Source organism: Pristis pectinata, chromosome 12 (genome assembly GCF_009764475.1).
Source record: "Pristis pectinata isolate sPriPec2 chromosome 12, sPriPec2.1.pri, whole genome shotgun sequence".
Classification (NCBI taxonomy): domain Eukaryota; kingdom Metazoa; phylum Chordata; class Chondrichthyes; order Rhinopristiformes; family Pristidae; genus Pristis; species Pristis pectinata.
Genome location: NC_067416.1, coordinates 698,254 through 715,235, shown reverse-complemented (window position 1 = coordinate 715,235; position 16,982 = coordinate 698,254). Strand labels below are relative to the sequence as shown.

The 16,982-nt window shown below is 49.1% G+C and overlaps 1 protein-coding gene across 4 annotated transcripts in view; it reads left to right on the top strand.

The window, feature by feature from the left end:
• The window catches only part of entpd1 (ectonucleoside triphosphate diphosphohydrolase 1), a 45,627-nt gene extending 31,458 nt beyond the window's left edge, over positions 1 to 14,169 (top strand). For 3 of the 4 annotated variants that reach the window (XM_052027269.1, XM_052027267.1, XM_052027266.1), the window contains 7 exons: positions 134 to 284; positions 1,700 to 1,859; positions 2,266 to 2,475; positions 8,628 to 8,882; positions 9,376 to 9,489; positions 9,974 to 10,108; positions 10,959 to 14,169. In XM_052027269.1, the coding sequence (XP_051883229.1) occupies positions 134 to 284; positions 1,700 to 1,859; positions 2,266 to 2,475; positions 8,628 to 8,882; positions 9,376 to 9,489; positions 9,974 to 10,108; positions 10,959 to 11,171 (1,238 nt within the window). In that variant the 3' untranslated portion in view covers positions 11,172 to 14,169. The remainder of the gene's footprint in view (positions 1 to 133; positions 285 to 1,699; positions 1,860 to 2,265; positions 2,476 to 8,627; positions 8,883 to 9,375; positions 9,490 to 9,973; positions 10,109 to 10,958) is intronic. The other variant, XM_052027268.1, reaches the window with a different exon arrangement.
• Positions 14,170 to 16,982: the final 2,813 nt, after the last annotated feature.

Genomic DNA, 16,982 nt, shown 5'->3' with positions numbered 1-16,982 from the left:
CCGCCCCCCCCTCTCCCCCCCACCCCGCCCGGCCCCGCTCCGGCGCCCCCTCATTTCCCCACCCGCCCCCGTTTGGTGCATCCACCGGTTCTCTGGTGGGTCGCCCTATTATCACTGTGCGTCCTCTTCGCAGGGCCTGGGATTTCCAGTTACTGGACAAATGTGGAGCAGGCTGGCCCCTCGCTCCGAGCCTGTCTGGATGAGGCTAAGCAGAGCATTCCTGAGGAGCAGCACAGCGAGACGCCGGTGTACCTGGGAGCCACAGCCGGCATGCGTTTACTGAGGTTAGAGCCGTTCCTGGGGGAGTTATTGCCAACCTACCACACTGACCTGCCCCCTCACTCTCCCCGCCGCATCTAAATGTGAAATATCTGCAGAAAATGCTGGAAACATTCAGTAGGTCAGGCAGCATCTGTGGAGGCAAACCATGGCCTCCCCCTCGCTCCTCCAGTCCTGAGAGGTACAACATATCTGGACAAAGATGGGGTGCTCCAGCTTGCGTTCTGCTTCATTGGAGCAACATCAGCTTGCCAAAGGCAGAGGTTGGGGTGGAGTGGGATGGAGAGTATGAGAGACCAGTAACTGGAAACTCAGGTTATCCTCTGGGACTGAATGCAGGTGCTCTGTAAAGAGATCTTTCAGTCTGTGTCTGGCTTCTCCAGTGTGGAGACCACATTGTCAGCACCAAATGCAGTGGACTAGATTGTTGCTTCAGTGTTTGGGTGCTTAGTGGTGGGAAAGGAAGAGGTTAAGTGTGGGTGTTGCATTTCCTGTGGTGCATGGAAAGGTGCCATGAAAAGGAGAGTGGATGCTGGTTGAGCAGACGCAGGAGTTGGACAGGGAAGGCTGAAGGGGGAGTGGGCGGGTCTGGGTATGGTGCAGAGGATGATCCATTGAACATGGAGGTGAGTGGTGGAAGGTGTGGTCGATGAACCTGTCCTTACTCTAGGTGGGTGTACAGGGAATGTGTTGAAGTGTGGGGGAACATTAGGGCGAACTTCTTCATTCAGAGAGTGGTGGGAGTGTGGAACGGGCTGCCATCTGATGTAGTAAATGTGGGCTCACTCTTAAGCTTTAAGAATAAATTGGATAGATACATGGACGGGAGAGGTCTGGAGGGTTATGGACTGGGTGCAGATGTGGGACTAGCGGAATAACGTTTCGGCACAGACTAGAAGGGTCGAATGGCCTGTTTTCTTTGCTGTAGTGTTATATAGTGTTATACACACATATATGCTGTTGATTGTGAGGGAAAGCACTGGTCTGGGAGTTGCTGGAGAAACTTGGAGAATGGAATGGAGTCCTTGCAGGAAGCAGGGAAGGAGGAGGAGTGGTCAGGATGTGAGTCTGTGGGCTTATGGTGGATATTGGTGACTCACCATCTTCTGAGATAGAGGCAGAGAATTTGAGACCTGCTGCCTTCCACACGGTGCTCAAAGGCGATGGAACTCTTGATGAGTGCAGGAAGCAGCACAATGCAGCTGTGAGTGTAACAGGGAAAGGTGCGGGGGAGCAGTCTGAGGTACAGGGGTGTGGCCCTGGAGCGGTGGGGGCGGGGAGGTGGACAGGATGGGACCCCAGATCTTGTTGGGGGTGGGGGGTAGGTTCTGTGGTGTTCTGTAACACAGGATGCCATCACCCCTTGCTACGTTCACACCTTCGAGTCTCTCCAGTAACGGAAGCATCTTGTTGTTTGCAGGTTACAGAACAAATCTCAGTCTGAGAAGCTCCTTCAGGCAGTGGAGAAATTCATCCACTCCTATCCATTTGATTTCCAGGGAGCAAGGATTATATCCGGAGCAGATGAGGGAGCGTTTGGGTGGATTACCATCAACTATTTGATGGAGAACTTCCCCCAGGTACTCCCACCAACATCCCCTGACCACACCACTGGCACGGTTGAAGCAGTGTTCCTCTTGTTGAGTCCAGTTCCGATGAACAGAAGCACAGGCTGAGACCCCTGCACACCTTCCTACCACCCCACCACCACCACCACTGAACACTGCACCCTCTCTCTCCCTCTTACCCTGGACCATACCCCCACCTCTTTCCCTGCTACACTCACACCGTCCCCCTCTGGACACACCTCTCTCCAGGTACTCAGGCAGTCATGTATGGGTGGGTGTTAGGTGAGGATGTGGGAGGCAGATTCCCACATGTTGGGAGGGTGGGCTGAGCTGATCCAATGAGCTGTTGGTGATGAAGCTGATTTGCTGTGAGTTCCATGTTTTCCTGACTTTCCCTTTCCTGCTCCTTGTGTAACAGGTAACTGCTGGAGGACCCCCTCACACCCTGGGAGCCTTGGACCTGGGCGGAGCCTCCACACAGATCACTTTTGTTCCCAATGGGGAGATTGAGTCGCTAGAAAACTCCATGCATTTCCGCCTGTACGGGAGGAGTTACCACATGTACACCCACAGCTACCTGTGCTTTGGAAAGGATCAGGCCCTGAAGATGCTGTTGCAGAAACTAACGGTAAGCAGGGAATGGGACAAGGTGCCCACATTGATATTGGTTTATTATTGTCACTTGTACCGAGGTACAGTGAAAAGCTTGTCTTACAAACCGATCGTACAGGTCAATTCACTACACAGTGCAGTTACATTGAGTTAGTACAGGGTGCATTGATGTAGTACAGGTAAAACCAATAGTACAGAGTAAAGTGTCACAGCTACAGAGAAAGTGCAGTGCCATAAGGTGCAAGGTCACAACAAGGTAGATCGTGAGGTCATAGTTCATCTCATTGTATAAGGGAACCGTTCAATAGACTTATCACAGTGGGGTAGAAGCTGTCCTTAAGTCTGGTGGTACGTGCCCTCAGGCTCCTATATCTTCTACCCGATGGAAGAGGAGAGAATGTCCTGGGTGGGTAGGGTCTTTGATTATGCTGGCTGCTTCACCAAGACAACGAGAGTTAAAGACAGTCCAAGGAGGGGAGGCTGGTGTCCGTGATGCGCTGGGCTGTGTCCACAACTCTCTGCAGCTTGCGGTCCTGGGCAGAGCAGTTGCCGTACCAAGCTGTGATACATCCAGATAGGATGCTTCCTACGGTGCATTGGTAAAAGCTGGTGAGAGTCAAAGGGGACAAACCAAATTTCTTTAGCCTCCTGAGGAAGTAGAGGCGCTGGTGAGCTTTCTTGGCCGTGGCATCTGTGATTTGACCAGGACAGGTTGTTGGTGATGTTCACTCCCAGGAACTTGAAGCTCTCAACCCTCTCGACCTCAGCACCACTGATGTAGCCAGGTGCATGTACACTGCCCCCTTTCCTGAAGCCGATGACCAGCTCTTTTGTTTTATTTACGTGGACTGACAGCTGGCCGGAGTCGATCACTGGATTCCAACGTAAACAGTAAGGGGTTGGGGGGAGGTCAGCCACTTGGCCCCCTTGGCTACTCATCCATTCAATGAGATCATGGCTCCATTTTCTTGCCTGCTTCCTTAAACCTCAACTCCCCTACAAGTCAAACGTCTGTCAATCTTTGCCCTTGACTATGTTCAGTGACTCCCTAGCTCGCTCAACCTTTCTTCATAAGGCATGTTGTCTAATCCAAGCGGCATCCTGGTAAATCTCCTCTGCACCCTCTCCAAAGCTTCCACAACTTTCCTATAATGAGATGACTAGAACTGAACACAATACTCTGTGGTCTAACATGAGTTTTATAGAGCTGCAACATTACCTCATAGCTCTTGAATGCATTACCCCAACTAATGAAGGCCAACACTCCATACGCTTTCTTAACCACCCTATCAACTTATGTGGCAGCTTTGAGGGATCAATGCATTTGGACCCCAAGATCCCTCTGTTCCTCCACACCGCTAAGAGTCCTGCCATTAACCTTGTACTCTGCCTTAAAGCTTGATCTTCCAAAGTGTATCACTTCACACTTCTCCAGATTGAACTCCATCTGCCACTTCTCCACTCAGCTCTGCATCCTGTCTCTATCCTGTTGTAACCTACGACAACCTTCTACACTATCCACAACACCACCGACCTTCGTGTCATCTGGGTTCAGACTCCCCTACCTTGGGGAAATAGATAGGATAGATAGAGTCTATGTCCCTTGGGTGAGGGTTTATGAAGGTTATCCTTGGCTTCTTGTGTGCCAGTGAGAATAAGCCAAGCATGTCCAATCTCTCCTAACTACAGCTCTCCATTCCAGGCAACATCTGTGAATCTCGTCTAAACTCTCTATTGCTACCACATCCTTCCTGTAGTTGGTGACCAGAACTGTACACCGTGCTCCAAGTACAGTGTGACCAATGTACAGCTGCAACATGACATTCCAACCCTTGTACTCAATGCCTCGGCCTATGAAGGCAAGCCTGCCAAGTACCTTCCTCAATACCCTATCCACCTGTGTTGTTATTTTTGGGAAGTTATGGACTTGCAGCCTGAGGTCTCTCTGTACATCAACACTCTTGAGGTCCCTGCTAGTTACTGTACATGTCAATAGACAATAGGAGCAGAAGTAGACCATTCGGCCCTTTGAGTCTGCACCGCCATTTTGAGATCATGGCTGATCCTCAACAGACAATATCCTGTTCCTGCCTTGTCCCCATATCCCCTGATTCCCCTATCTATAAGAAACCTATCTAGCTCCTTCTTGAAAGTGCCCAGAGAATTGGCCTCCACTGCCCTCTGAGGCAGTGCATTCCACAAATTCACAACCCTCTGGGAGAAGAAGTTTTTCCTCCCCTCTGTCCTAAATGGCCTAGCCCTTATTCTTAAATCATGCCCCCTGGTCCTGGACTTCCCCAACATCTGGAACATATTTCCTGTCTCTATCTTGTCCAATCCCTTAATAATCCTGTATGTTTCAATCCGATCCCCTCTCAATCTTCTCAATTCCAGCGTGTACAATCCCAGTCTCTCCAACCTCTCAGCATAAGACAGTCCCGACATCCCCGGAATTAACCTCGTAAACCTACGCTGCGCGCCCTCTATAGCCAGGATATCCTTCCTTAACCCAGGAGACCGAAACTGTACACAATACTCCAGGAGTGGTCTCACCAGGGCCCTGTACAAATGCAAAAGAATCTCTTTGCTTTTGTACTCAATTCCCCTTATAATACAGGCCAACATTCCATTAGCCTTCATCACTGCCTGCTGCACTTGCTCATTCACTTTCAGTGACTGATGAACAAGGACTCCTAGATCCCTTTGTATTTCCCCCTTACCTAACTCCACACCATTCAGATAATAATCCGCCTTCCTGTTCCTGCTCCCAACGTGGATAACCTCACATTTATCCACATTAAACTTCATCTGTCAAGTATCTGCCCACTTACCCAACCTATCCAAATCACCTTGAATTCTCCTAACTTCCTCTACACATGTCGCACTGCCACCCAACTTTGTATCATCAGCAAACTTGCTAATGTTATTCACAATGCCTTCATCTAAATCATCAACATAGATCGTAAACAGCTGCGGTCCCAGCACCGAGCCCTGTGGCACCCCACTAGTCACGGCCTGCCATTCTGAGAAACATCCATTCACCCCTACCCTTTGTTTCCTATCCGCCAACCAGTTTTCTATCCATGTTAATACCCACCCCCCCAATTCCATGAGCCCTAATTTTACCCACCAATCTCCTGTGCGGCACTTTATCAAATGCCTTCTGAAAGTCGAGTCCTGTTAGAATTTGACATTACCTTACACTTGTCTAGATTAAGTTCTGTCTGCCAACTGATCTATGTCACTCTCTGTATCCTTTCACAACCTGTTCACTATTTACAACTCCACCAATTTTTGTGTCGTCGGCAAACTTGCTTAATCAGTCTACCTACGTTTTCATCCAGGTCACTTATAAATGTGACAAGCAAAGGTCCCAGACTGATGCCCGAGTTTGAGGAGGTGACGAGGAAGATTGATGAGGGTAGTGCAGTGGATGTGGTCTACATGGATTTTAGTAAGGCGTTTGATAAGGTACCTCATGGTAGGCTTCTTCAGAAGGTCAGAGGCCAAGGGGTCCAGGGAAGCTTGGCTGTGTGGATTAGGAATTGGCTTGCCTGTAGAAAGCAGAGAGTTGTGGTGGAAGGAGTGCCCTCAGATTGGAGGGCAGTGACTAGTGGTGTCCTGCAGGGATCGGTTCTGGGACCTCTACTTTTTGTGATATTTATAGATGACTTAGATGAGGAGGTGGAAGGCTGGGTTAGTAAGTTTGCGGACGACACTTAAGATCGGCGGTGTTGTGGATAGTGTGGAGGGCTGTTGGAGCTTACAGAGCTGGGCTGAGAAGTAGCAGATGGAGTCCAATCTGGAGAAGTGTGAGGTGGTACACTTTGGAAGGACAAACTTCAGGGCAGAATACAGCGTAAATGGCAAGGTACTTGGCAGTGTAGAGGAGCAGAGGGATCTGGGGGTTCATATTCACAGTTCACTGAAAGTTGCCTCACAGGTGGATAGAGCAGTTAAGAAGGCCTATGGGATGTTAGCTTTCATAAGTCGTGGGATTGAGTTTAAGAGCCGTGAAGTGATGATGCAGCTTTACAAAACTCTGGTTAGACCACACTTGGAGTACTGTGTTCAGTTCTGGTCGCCGCATTATAGGAAGGATGTGGAGGTGTTGGAGAGGGTGCAGAGGAGATTTACCAGGATGCTGCCTGGATTAGAGCATATGGAATATGAGGAAAGGCTTAAGGTGCTAGGGCTTTATTCACTGGAAAGGAGGAGGATGAGAGGAGACATGATAGAGGTATATAAAATATTGAGAGGAATAGATAGAGTAGACAGTCAGCACCTCCTTCCCAGGGCACCAATGCTCAAGACAAGAGGGCATGGCTTTAAGGTTATGGGTGGGAGGTTCAGGGGAGATGTCAGGGGGAGATTTTTCACCCAGAGAGTGGTTGGTGCATGGAATGCACTACCTGGGGTGGTGGTGGAGGCAGATACATTGGATAGGTTCAAGAGTTTGTTGGATAGGCACATGGAGGAATGTGAGATAGAGGGATATGCGGGAGGAAAGGTTTAGATAGTGTGAGGGTGGTTTGATGGACGGCACAACATGGTGGGCTGAAGGGCCTGTTTTGTGCTGTATGGTTCTATGGTTACACCACTGGTTACAGACTTCCAGTGAGAAAAAACACCTCTCCACCACTACCCTCTGCTAACACACATCAGATGCCATGTGCCCTAACCTTCTGGACCAGCCTACCATATGCAACCATAAGACATGGGAACAGAATTAGGCCATTCAGCCCATTGAGTCTGCTCCACCATTCAATCATGGCTGATTTATCTTTCCTCTCAAACCCGTTCTCCTGCCTTCTCCCTGTAACCTTTGACACCCTTACTAATCAAGAACCCATCAACCTCCACTTTAAATACACCCAATGACTTGGCCTCCACAGCTGTCTGTGGCAATGAATTCCACAGATTCACCACCTGGCTAAAAATATTCCTCCTCATCTCTGTTCTAAAGGGACATTCCTTTATTTTGAAGTGGTGCCTTCTGGTCCTAGACTCTCCCACTACTGGAAACATCCTCTCCATGTCCACTCTATCCAGGCCTTTCAATATTCAATAGGTTTCATTGAGATTCCACCCCACCCCCCTTCATCTAAACTCTAGCAAGTACATGTCCAGAGACATCAAACACTCCTCGTATGTTAACCCTTTAACCCTTGGGATCATTCTCATAAACCTCCTCTGGACCCTCTCCGACGCCAGCACATTCTTCCTTGAATATGGGGCCCAATATGCAACCTTGTCAAAAGCCTTACTAAAGTCCACATAAACAATATCTACTGCTCTGCCTTGGTTACCTCTCCAAAAAAAAAACTCAATCTTGTGCAGTAATTTTTAATGTCATCTATCAAATATATTCTTGAAATCCAAATACACTACATATTCTGGTTCTCCTTTATCCACTCAGCTCATTATATCCTCAAAGAACTTGAATACATTTGTCAGACACAATTTCCTTTCCATAAAGATCAAACAACAAGCTACTGGAGGACCTCAGTTGGTCAGGCAGCACATGGAGGCAGAGGGAAAGTTAACGCTTTGGGTCGAGACCCTGCATCCAGGGTTTGTTTTTTTTGCTCCAGATTCCAGCATCTGCAATCTCTTCTGTCTTCCCTTTCATAAATCCTTGTTGACTTCAACTAATCATGTTATGCTTTCCTAAGTATGGAACACAGACCCACTGACCAGTCCCGTACACTGCAACTGATAGAGAATCATTCAGCATAGAACAGATACAAGAACCAGAGGATCAATAGACTGAATAAGAAGGGATGGATGGAGAATGGACCAGCAAAAAGTGGTGACCCTAATGTTCCTGCAGGTTCTCAGCCTCTGCCTTGTTCTTTAAATGCCTGAACTCGGTGTATGTGCTCAGAGGGCAGCCCAACAAGGTGACTGTCTGTCGTGCTGGTCCCCTGCCTCTGCCAGTTTCCTGATGTCCTGCAGTCCTTCCACAGAGTCACCACCCAGTGTGTTAGTGGGCTGCTGTAATAATTCTGTCTAAACCCGGGTCTCCACCTGTTTTGTGTTCCTGGTCACTGAGCTCTTGTTCTGGTGTAGAGTGAGGCCCTGATGACTCTGGTCCCAGGCTAGGAGCCCCCAGAGCAGACAGCTCAATAAACAACTTGCTTAAATGCACCTTCTCATCATTTTCAGGTTTTAGACAACGGAACTATTTTCAGTCCTTGTTTTAACAAAGGATTTGAGAAATCCATCAACGTGTCCACCTTCTACAATAGTCCATGCACACCTGACTCACCAACAAGGCATGAGATGGTGAAGCTCATTGGCACTGGGAACTCTGAAGAATGCAGATCTCACGTCAGACGTCTCCTGAACCACAGCAGCTGCACCTGGAGCAGCTGCTCATTTAATGGGGTTTACCAGCCCCAGGTCTGGGGGAAATTTGGGGTCAGTATTATTGATATTTCTGGAAACTTGCCCCATCCACATTGGAATGGCCTGGGGTCACAGCAAGGTCAATAGGGAGGATCTTGGGATCAGTAGGAGTACCCAGGGTCACTGGGATGACTTGGGTTTAATGAACTTTCTCACTTGGGGCAGCACAGTGGTGCAGAGGGTAATGCTGCTGACTTGTTCGATCCTGACCTCTGGCACTGTCTGTGTGGAGTTTGGACGTTCTCCCTGTGACCGCGTGGGTTTCCTCCAGTTGCTCCGGTTTCCTCCCACATCCCAAAAGCTTGCGGGTCGGTGGGTTAATCGACCACTGTAAAATGTCCCCAGTGTGTGTGTGGGAGGTGGAATCTGGGAAAGTTGATGCGACTGTGGGGGGAATAAAATGGGATGGGTGTAGATGGGTGGTTGATGTTCAGCATGGACTGGGTGGGCCAAAGGGCCTGGTGTGCTGGATGACTGTGTGACTCATCCCTCTCTCTCCTGCCAGGCCTTCTCTGCATTTTATTATGTGATGAACTTCTATAACAAGAATGAAACGTTAGAAAATGTGGAACAAGTGAAGGCAGCAGTGGGAAGGTTCTGCAACATGTCCTGGCAGGAGGTGGGTGGCAGGTACCTACCTAGGTGTGGGATTGCACTGTGCATTCAAGAAAGGTATCCTGCAGCACAGAGTTGTGCCAGCGGTCCACCTCCCCCCCCAAAAAAACGCTGGGATGGAGCCTACACTACTCCCTGGGAGTGTTGGATCTGTCCGGGGGTGGGGGGGGGGGGGGGGGAGGGGTGGTTGTGGTGGGGAGAGGGAGTCGTGGCTCTGCTTTGGCAATGGGGTGGGGAGAGTGTGACAGACCAACTGATATCTCAATACATGGACCACAGGCCCAGTTTACCTGTGTGCTCCGGTGTCCCTGGACACCCACTGGACAGTCATCTGATTCAGCTGCTGCTGGACAGAACCTTTCCCCGACCTGACATTAGTCCCTGGTATCAAGAATCCACAGGAGTTGTCCTGACCTGCCTGTGTGGTATGGAACAAGGGGATGTGTGTGTTAATACAAGGGTCACAAGTTGGATTTTGTTTTCAACAGGCGAAGAAAGTGTACAAGATGAAAGAGAAATACCTGAGTGAAAACTGTTTCTCTGGACACTATGTCCTCGTTCTCCTCCTGGAAGGCTACAATTTTACATCCAGCAGCTGGAACACCATAGAGTTTCTGAAAACGGTTTGTATACTCGCCTCCCTGTCTGTGACTTGTCACAGTTGCCATTTCCTAACCCTTCCTCTGAGTCTGAGGTTCAGCCAGCAGAAAGGGTGAATAATGTCAACCTATCAAATCTCCGGTAACCTACTCCATCAGGAAGAATCTCACCTTGCCTCTCCCTGGGAGTCCTGGTACTGCTCCAGTAAACCTTCCTGCAGGGCTGATGGACCTGCCTTGGAATGTGTCCAGACAAGCTGCTGCTGTGGTCTAAACAGGACTTTGCTTTGCCACGTATCACATCCATCCCCCTGCATTCCCGACCTCTGGGTTTAAGGACCAACATTCTGTTGGCCTTTTGATTATTTCCATGACATTCAATCGATGCACGTGCACTAGAGGTCTCTTTGGGCCTTCTCTCCTTTCAGCTTTTTACCCTTTAAGAAGCCCTCTGATTTACCATTTGGTGTCCAATGTGTGTGATCTCACATTGGCTGCAGTGAAATCCATTTACCACAGTTGTACTCACCCACACACTCAGTTTGGTAAGATCTCTGTGTCAACTCCTGCTGGGACACTGCTCACAGTGCCGTCCACTTCTGTAATGATGGGAGCCTGGTCCTTTCATCTGTTGCTTATCGTACTGGCACCAACACCCACCACTGCAGGACCCCTGGTTCCACAGTGTGAACAGACGCTCAGACTTCTCACCCCCACCCAACGCCCTGACCCTCATCCAAATCTGTAGCCAACTCTCGCCAACCTGGTCATCACTTCCATTTCCTGTGTCGCTGCCGGGACCCCTCGCACCTTGCTGTTCACCACCGGGACCCCTTGCACCAGGCCGGTCACTAATAGTTTCTTGTGTTTTCAGATCAAGGGATCAGACGCGGGCTGGACCCTGGGCTACATGCTGAACCTTACCAACATGATTCCTGCCGAACTGCCTTATACTGAGCCCTTGAGTGAGGCCTCATTTTTGTCCGTCATGGTCATCTTCTCTGTCCTCGTCATCATTCTGATGCTCATTGCCCTGCTTGTAATACGGAGGGTATTTTGCAGGGTGGAGCAGAAGGTGTTGGATTAGAAATTGTGTGAAGTGGTTGAATTTTATCCGCTACCTGCGTCACCCGAGGTGCTGTACGTGAACAGATTGTGTTTTTGTAAAATTCTAATCCAATCTTCTCAACCTTCGACTTCTGACCATGTACAGTGATGTCAATTCATGACTGATGCCTGTGCCGTTTGTCTTGTTTACATTTCTGGTTAGAACCGATTCTAACTGCAGGGTTAGTGCGGTGCAGGGTCACTGAAACTCCCTGTCTGGGCCACTGGTGGGGATTGGTCAGGGCAGAATCTTCCAGGGTGTGCCGATCTTCCTGAAGGTCCATTCCTATTTTATCCAGGATCATAGGTGTCCCTCTCCCTGTCCTCTGTTTCCTTGGGTCACTCCCTGCCTCCTCCGTTTCCTCCATCTTCTATCAGACCCAACTCTTCCACCCCAAGCTTCTCCTTGCCCATCCACTATTGGTTTCCTTCCCAGGACTGATCTTCACAGCCCCTGCTACCCTTGGGTCTCCCCAACATTACCCCTCTCCCCAAACTCCACCCAGAGTTCCTCTACATTGAGGCCTCCTCAGCACAGACTCTGCCCAACCACCACTCCATCCTCCTCTGACCCATGGCCCAGTACAAACACATTCCACTGTCCACAGTCTTCTCCTCTGGCATTACCCCCTTCCCATTATCTTCCCTCCCTGATCACATTTTCTTCCCACTGCTCTCCCTGACCTCGCTCTTGGCTCCAGCAGGAGGTCCCGGTGAGGGTGTAGTGCTGGAATTTTCTGGTCCTCATTCGGTAGAAACCACTCCTCCAGTCCTGGCACCACACTCCCTCAGGAGTACAGGGCACCAAATGCACTGAAGGGTTTCTGGTGTCAGCTCTCCCTGATGATGCAATTCTCTCCACTGACAGGATGAGTACACCTCCAGCAGGTCTCAGGAAACGCAGCACCACCTGGGACAAAGCAGCCCACTTCAGTGATGTTCATCTACCATCCTAAACACTCCTTCCCTCCACCAGGGCTGTGAGATGTACTGTAGTTACTTGCCAAGCAACACCTGCCAAACCCATCACCATGGGAACATTATCACCTCCAAATCCAGTGCCAGGAGAAATGTATAGATTTTCCTTATCACCACTGGGTCTAAATCCTGGAACTTGGTCCCCAACAGCACTGTGGGAGCAGCTTCACTGCAGGGACTGCAGTGGGTCAAGAAGCTCGCTCACCACAACGTTACCCAAGGGCTTCTAGAGATGGCCAGTAAATACTGGCCTCACAGTGATGCCCACAATTAACATGTGGATGTTCAGAGAGAACTTTTAGTAACTGAAAACTTGTTACTATGGCTTTAAGCTTCCATTCCAGGGAGAAGGCCCTGATCTGTTGCTGCAATACACAGCTGGTATGAAAACCAAAACTCAGCATATCAAGAATTTCTTCTGGAGAGAGAAATGGGTTCATGCTTCATATCAATGACTTCCCATCAGCTGAAGTGGACCATCCTGCGAACTCCTCTCCCAGTGCTGTTCAAGCTTTGATATCTTTCCAGTGTGGAGCTCGTATCAAACCCAATGCCCTACCAAGGGTTTGGGGTAACTGCCTTGCTTAGTTCCCTATTTACGGAACCAAAGGTATCATGCGCCATTGACAACTAATTGATTCTGTTGTCCTCTGCGAGAGGCATTCCATGGAGGAATTGCACTAGTTACCTCAGCTTCAGGAGGAACACGGCATGGGAAACAATGAAATTCACTATGAATCTGATGTGAACATCGAATCTGCTCAGCATGAATGATCTGTGACTGGAGCTGCCTGTTTAGATATCCAGAGTGACACAGTCTGACCTGGAAATGATTACAGTTGTGTTACACCATAACAGACGTGAATTTTCAGGCATTCTGCTGGTCGCTGTAATATCACACATCCTAATTTCCAGAACAAATTGAGGGAGGTTGCATCAAAATGCAGCTTGTAGTAGAGAAAATAAAAAGAGGCTGCTGAAAATACTCAGCAAGTCAAGCAGCATCTGTGGTGAGAGGAGCAGAACTGAAAGGCTATGGAAAAGCATTGACTCTGGCTCTGTTCCTCTCTCCACAGATGCTGCCTAACTTGCTGAGTGTTTCCAGCAGCCCTTGTTTTTATTTCAGGTTTCCAGCATCTGCAATTTTTTGCTGATGGAGTCACAGGGTAATACAGGCCCTTTGGCCCAACTGGCCCATGCTGACCAAGTTGACTATCCATGCTAGTCCCATTTGCCGGTGTTTGGCCCAAATCCCTCAAAAAAAATTTCTATCCATGCACCTATCTTGTTGTTGAATATTGTAATACCCACCTCTACAGCATCCTCTGGCAGCTCATTCCATATACCCATCACTCTCAGTTTGAAAAATATACCACTCTCTGTGAGAAGTGTCCCCTTTAAATCTTTCCCCTCTCATCATAAACCTGTGCCCTCTAGTTTCAGGCTCCCCTACCCTGGGAAAAAGACTGGCCATCCATCTTATCAACACCGCTCATGATTTTATAAACCTCTATCAGACCCAGCTTATCCAGCCTCTCCTTATAGTTCAAGCCCTCCAGTCCTCTGATCTTTTCTGCATCTCCAGAACAGACTCTTTAAGGCAGCAAAGTACTACAGCAGAGTTTGTGGGGACCCACTGCCAGAACAGTGGAAACTCTCACAACTGACACAAAATTCTTAAATTCATTACTGATAAATTGAAGAATGTTTAGTAGTTGAGGCTATGCTCTTACACAGAGCTCAGATTTCATCCTATCCTCCAGTACGCTAGTCAATTCTTGCTCACAGCACCAGCATTAGCAGACGGAAAGCCAGTTTGTGGCAAATGCCATGTTGAACAGGTTGCCACTTTCCACAATGACCTTCAGGGCAAAATTGGAGATCTTGTCGACCAACCGTGCTGAAACGTTTCCTAGATGCTGTTGGAATTTTGTATTTTTATTTTTGTGCCAAATTTTGTTTAACAATCCTTTTCAATAAAATGTTCCTGCAGAAAACAAGCAAGACTCTTTGCTTTTTGGTTTATAGATGTTAAATAATCTTGTATAAGGACACGGTCTCCACGTTACCTGCAGAAATTGTTCCACAGTGTCCAACCATCAGCAGAACCCTAGAAAGGAGAAGGTAGGAGTGGAGGGTTCTGGAGAGGGTGGGAGGGGAGATGATCCAGGTGGGAGTCAGTGGGGTTGAGCTCATACTGAAGAGAGAGGGAGAGTGGGATTAGACTGGGCAGGAAGCAGAGTTAGGAAGCCACTATTGATAATAACGTAAAAATACAGCACAGCCTGGGAGAACATCTCGTCTTCAGATGATGTTAGGGGCCGAGTGAGTCAAGGCCATCGGTTCCTGTTAGGTCAGGACATTCCTCACCTGTCTGGCTTCTGTTAGTAGTGCATAGAACAGTACAGCACAATACAGGCCCTTTGGCCCACAATGTTGTGCTGACCTTTAAACATCGTCTTAAGACTGTCTAATCCCTTCCTCCCACATATCCACCTATTTTAAATTCTTCCATGTGCTTATCTGGTAATCTCTTGGAGTTGACCAATGTACCTGCCTCCATCACCACCCCAGGCAGCATATTCCATGCCCCAACCATACTCTGGGTATAAAACCTCCCCCCGATATCTCCCTTGAATTTCCTACTTCCCACCCAGGAGCTATTTGGGGGGAGGGAAGAAGGGATGGTTCCCTATCCTATGGGAACTCCGTGCAAGACTAATACTTCCTTTCCATTCCACCCCCCCCCCCTCCCCCGCTGGAGAGTGGAGACCTAGCAATGAGCGGCTCACCAGGTTAATCACAGTCTGGGCACGACATACCTGGGACACCAACTCACCCCCAAACCCACCCCATCTGCTCCCTCCACACTGACCCAGGACACCCACTGACCCCAAAACCACCTCCATCTGCTCCAAATTTATTTATTACTTGAATCAAAATTCTTACAATGCCAGTGTGGGAGTGCAGCTCATTTCTGAGAAACCAGTACAGGAACGTAATCACTGCATTACTGTACCAGCCACATCAAGGAGAAGCAAGTCATCTTTGACAGAAAGCCTGCCCAAGAGAAAGAGAAGGTCATGACTGTTCTAGATGCAGTGGAGAGAGTGAACCTGTTCATACCATTCAGCACAGTACTACTATGGCCAAACATACAGGAGAGGTGTGAGGGAAACCTCCCCTTCCCCAGCCTGTTGCTATTCAGGTAATAATCTGCCTTCCCATTTTCCCACCAAGGTGGATAACCACACATTTAGCCACAAAACTGCATCTGCCGTGTGTTTAGCCACTCCCTCAAACTGTCCATATCACACTAGAACTTCTCTGCAGCCTCCACACAACTTCCACTCCCACCCAGCTTTGTGTCATCTGCAAACTTGATAGGTTTAATTATCCATTAAATCATTCATATGAATTGTGACTAGCTGGGGATCCAGCACTGTTGCCCATGCTGACACTGCCAGCTGCCTGGTAAAAGACCTGTTTATTCCTACCCTTTGTCTCCTGTCGGTCAACCAGTTCTTTAGCCATATCAGCACTATACCCCCAATCACCTGTGCACCCATCTCAAGGGGAACTTATCGAAAACTTTCTGAAAGGACCGATGGGATCTATTCCAGGAATGGAGAAAGCCAAGAGAGAAGATTGCTGGGGCCTTGGCGGGGATCTTTGTATCCTCTCTAGCCACAAGTGAGGTCCCATAGGACAGGAGAATAGCCAATGTTGTTGCTTTGTTTAAGGGCAGTAGAGAGAAACCAGGAAATTACACTTCAGTGACCCTTACATCAGTAGGGAAACTATTGGAGAAAATTCTTAGAGATAGCATCTACTCACCTTTGGAAAAATATAGTTGGCATGGTTTGAATGAGTTTTTTGAGGAGGTGACAAAAATGATTGACGAGGGTAGGGCAGTGGATGTTGTCCACATGGACTTTAGTAAAGGTTTCAACAAAGTCCCTCTTGGTAGTCTGATCCAGAAGATCAAGGCACAGGGGATCCATGGAGTCTTCATAGATTGAAGTCAAAATTGGCTTGGCCATAGAGGACAGAGGATAGTGGTGGAGGTTTGTGACTGAAGGTCTGTGACCAGCGGTGTTCCGTAAGGTTCAGTGCTGGGACCTCTTGTCTGTGATATTCAATGAAAATGTAGGTGGGCTGATTAGTAAGTTTGCAAATGACACAAAACTTGGCAGAGTTTTGAGGAAGGTTGTCAAAAGGTACAGAGGATAGCAGTTGGAAGTGTGCACTGGGAAATGACAGATGGGGTTTAATCTGGACAAGTTGGGAAGTCAAATGTGAGAAGAAAGTATATGGTAACAGGCAAGATCCTTAAGAGCATAGATGTACAGAGGGATCTTGGGGTGTCAGTGGGACAGAGTCGGTAGGGCAGTGTAGGTGGTGCAGTGTCAGTGGGACAGTGTCAGTGGGGTAGTGCCAGTGGGACGGTGTCAGTGGGACAGTGTCAGTGGGATGGTGTAGGTGGGACAGTGCCGGTGGGACAGTGTCAGTGGGGCTGTGTAGGTGGGACGGTGCCAGTGGGACAGTGCCAGTGGGGCTGTGTAGGTGGGACGGTGCCAGTGGGGCTGTGTAGGTGGGACGGCGCCAGTGGGACAGTGTAGGTGGGATGGTGCCAGTGGGGCTGTGTAGGTGGGACGGTGCCAGTGGGACGGTGCCAGCGGGGCTGTGTAGGTGGGACGGCGCCAGTGGGATGGTGCCAGTGGGACGGCGCCAGTGGGACAGTGTAGGTGGGACGGTGTAGGTGGGACGGTGCCAGTGGGACGGTGTAGGTGGGACGGCGCCAGTGGGGCGG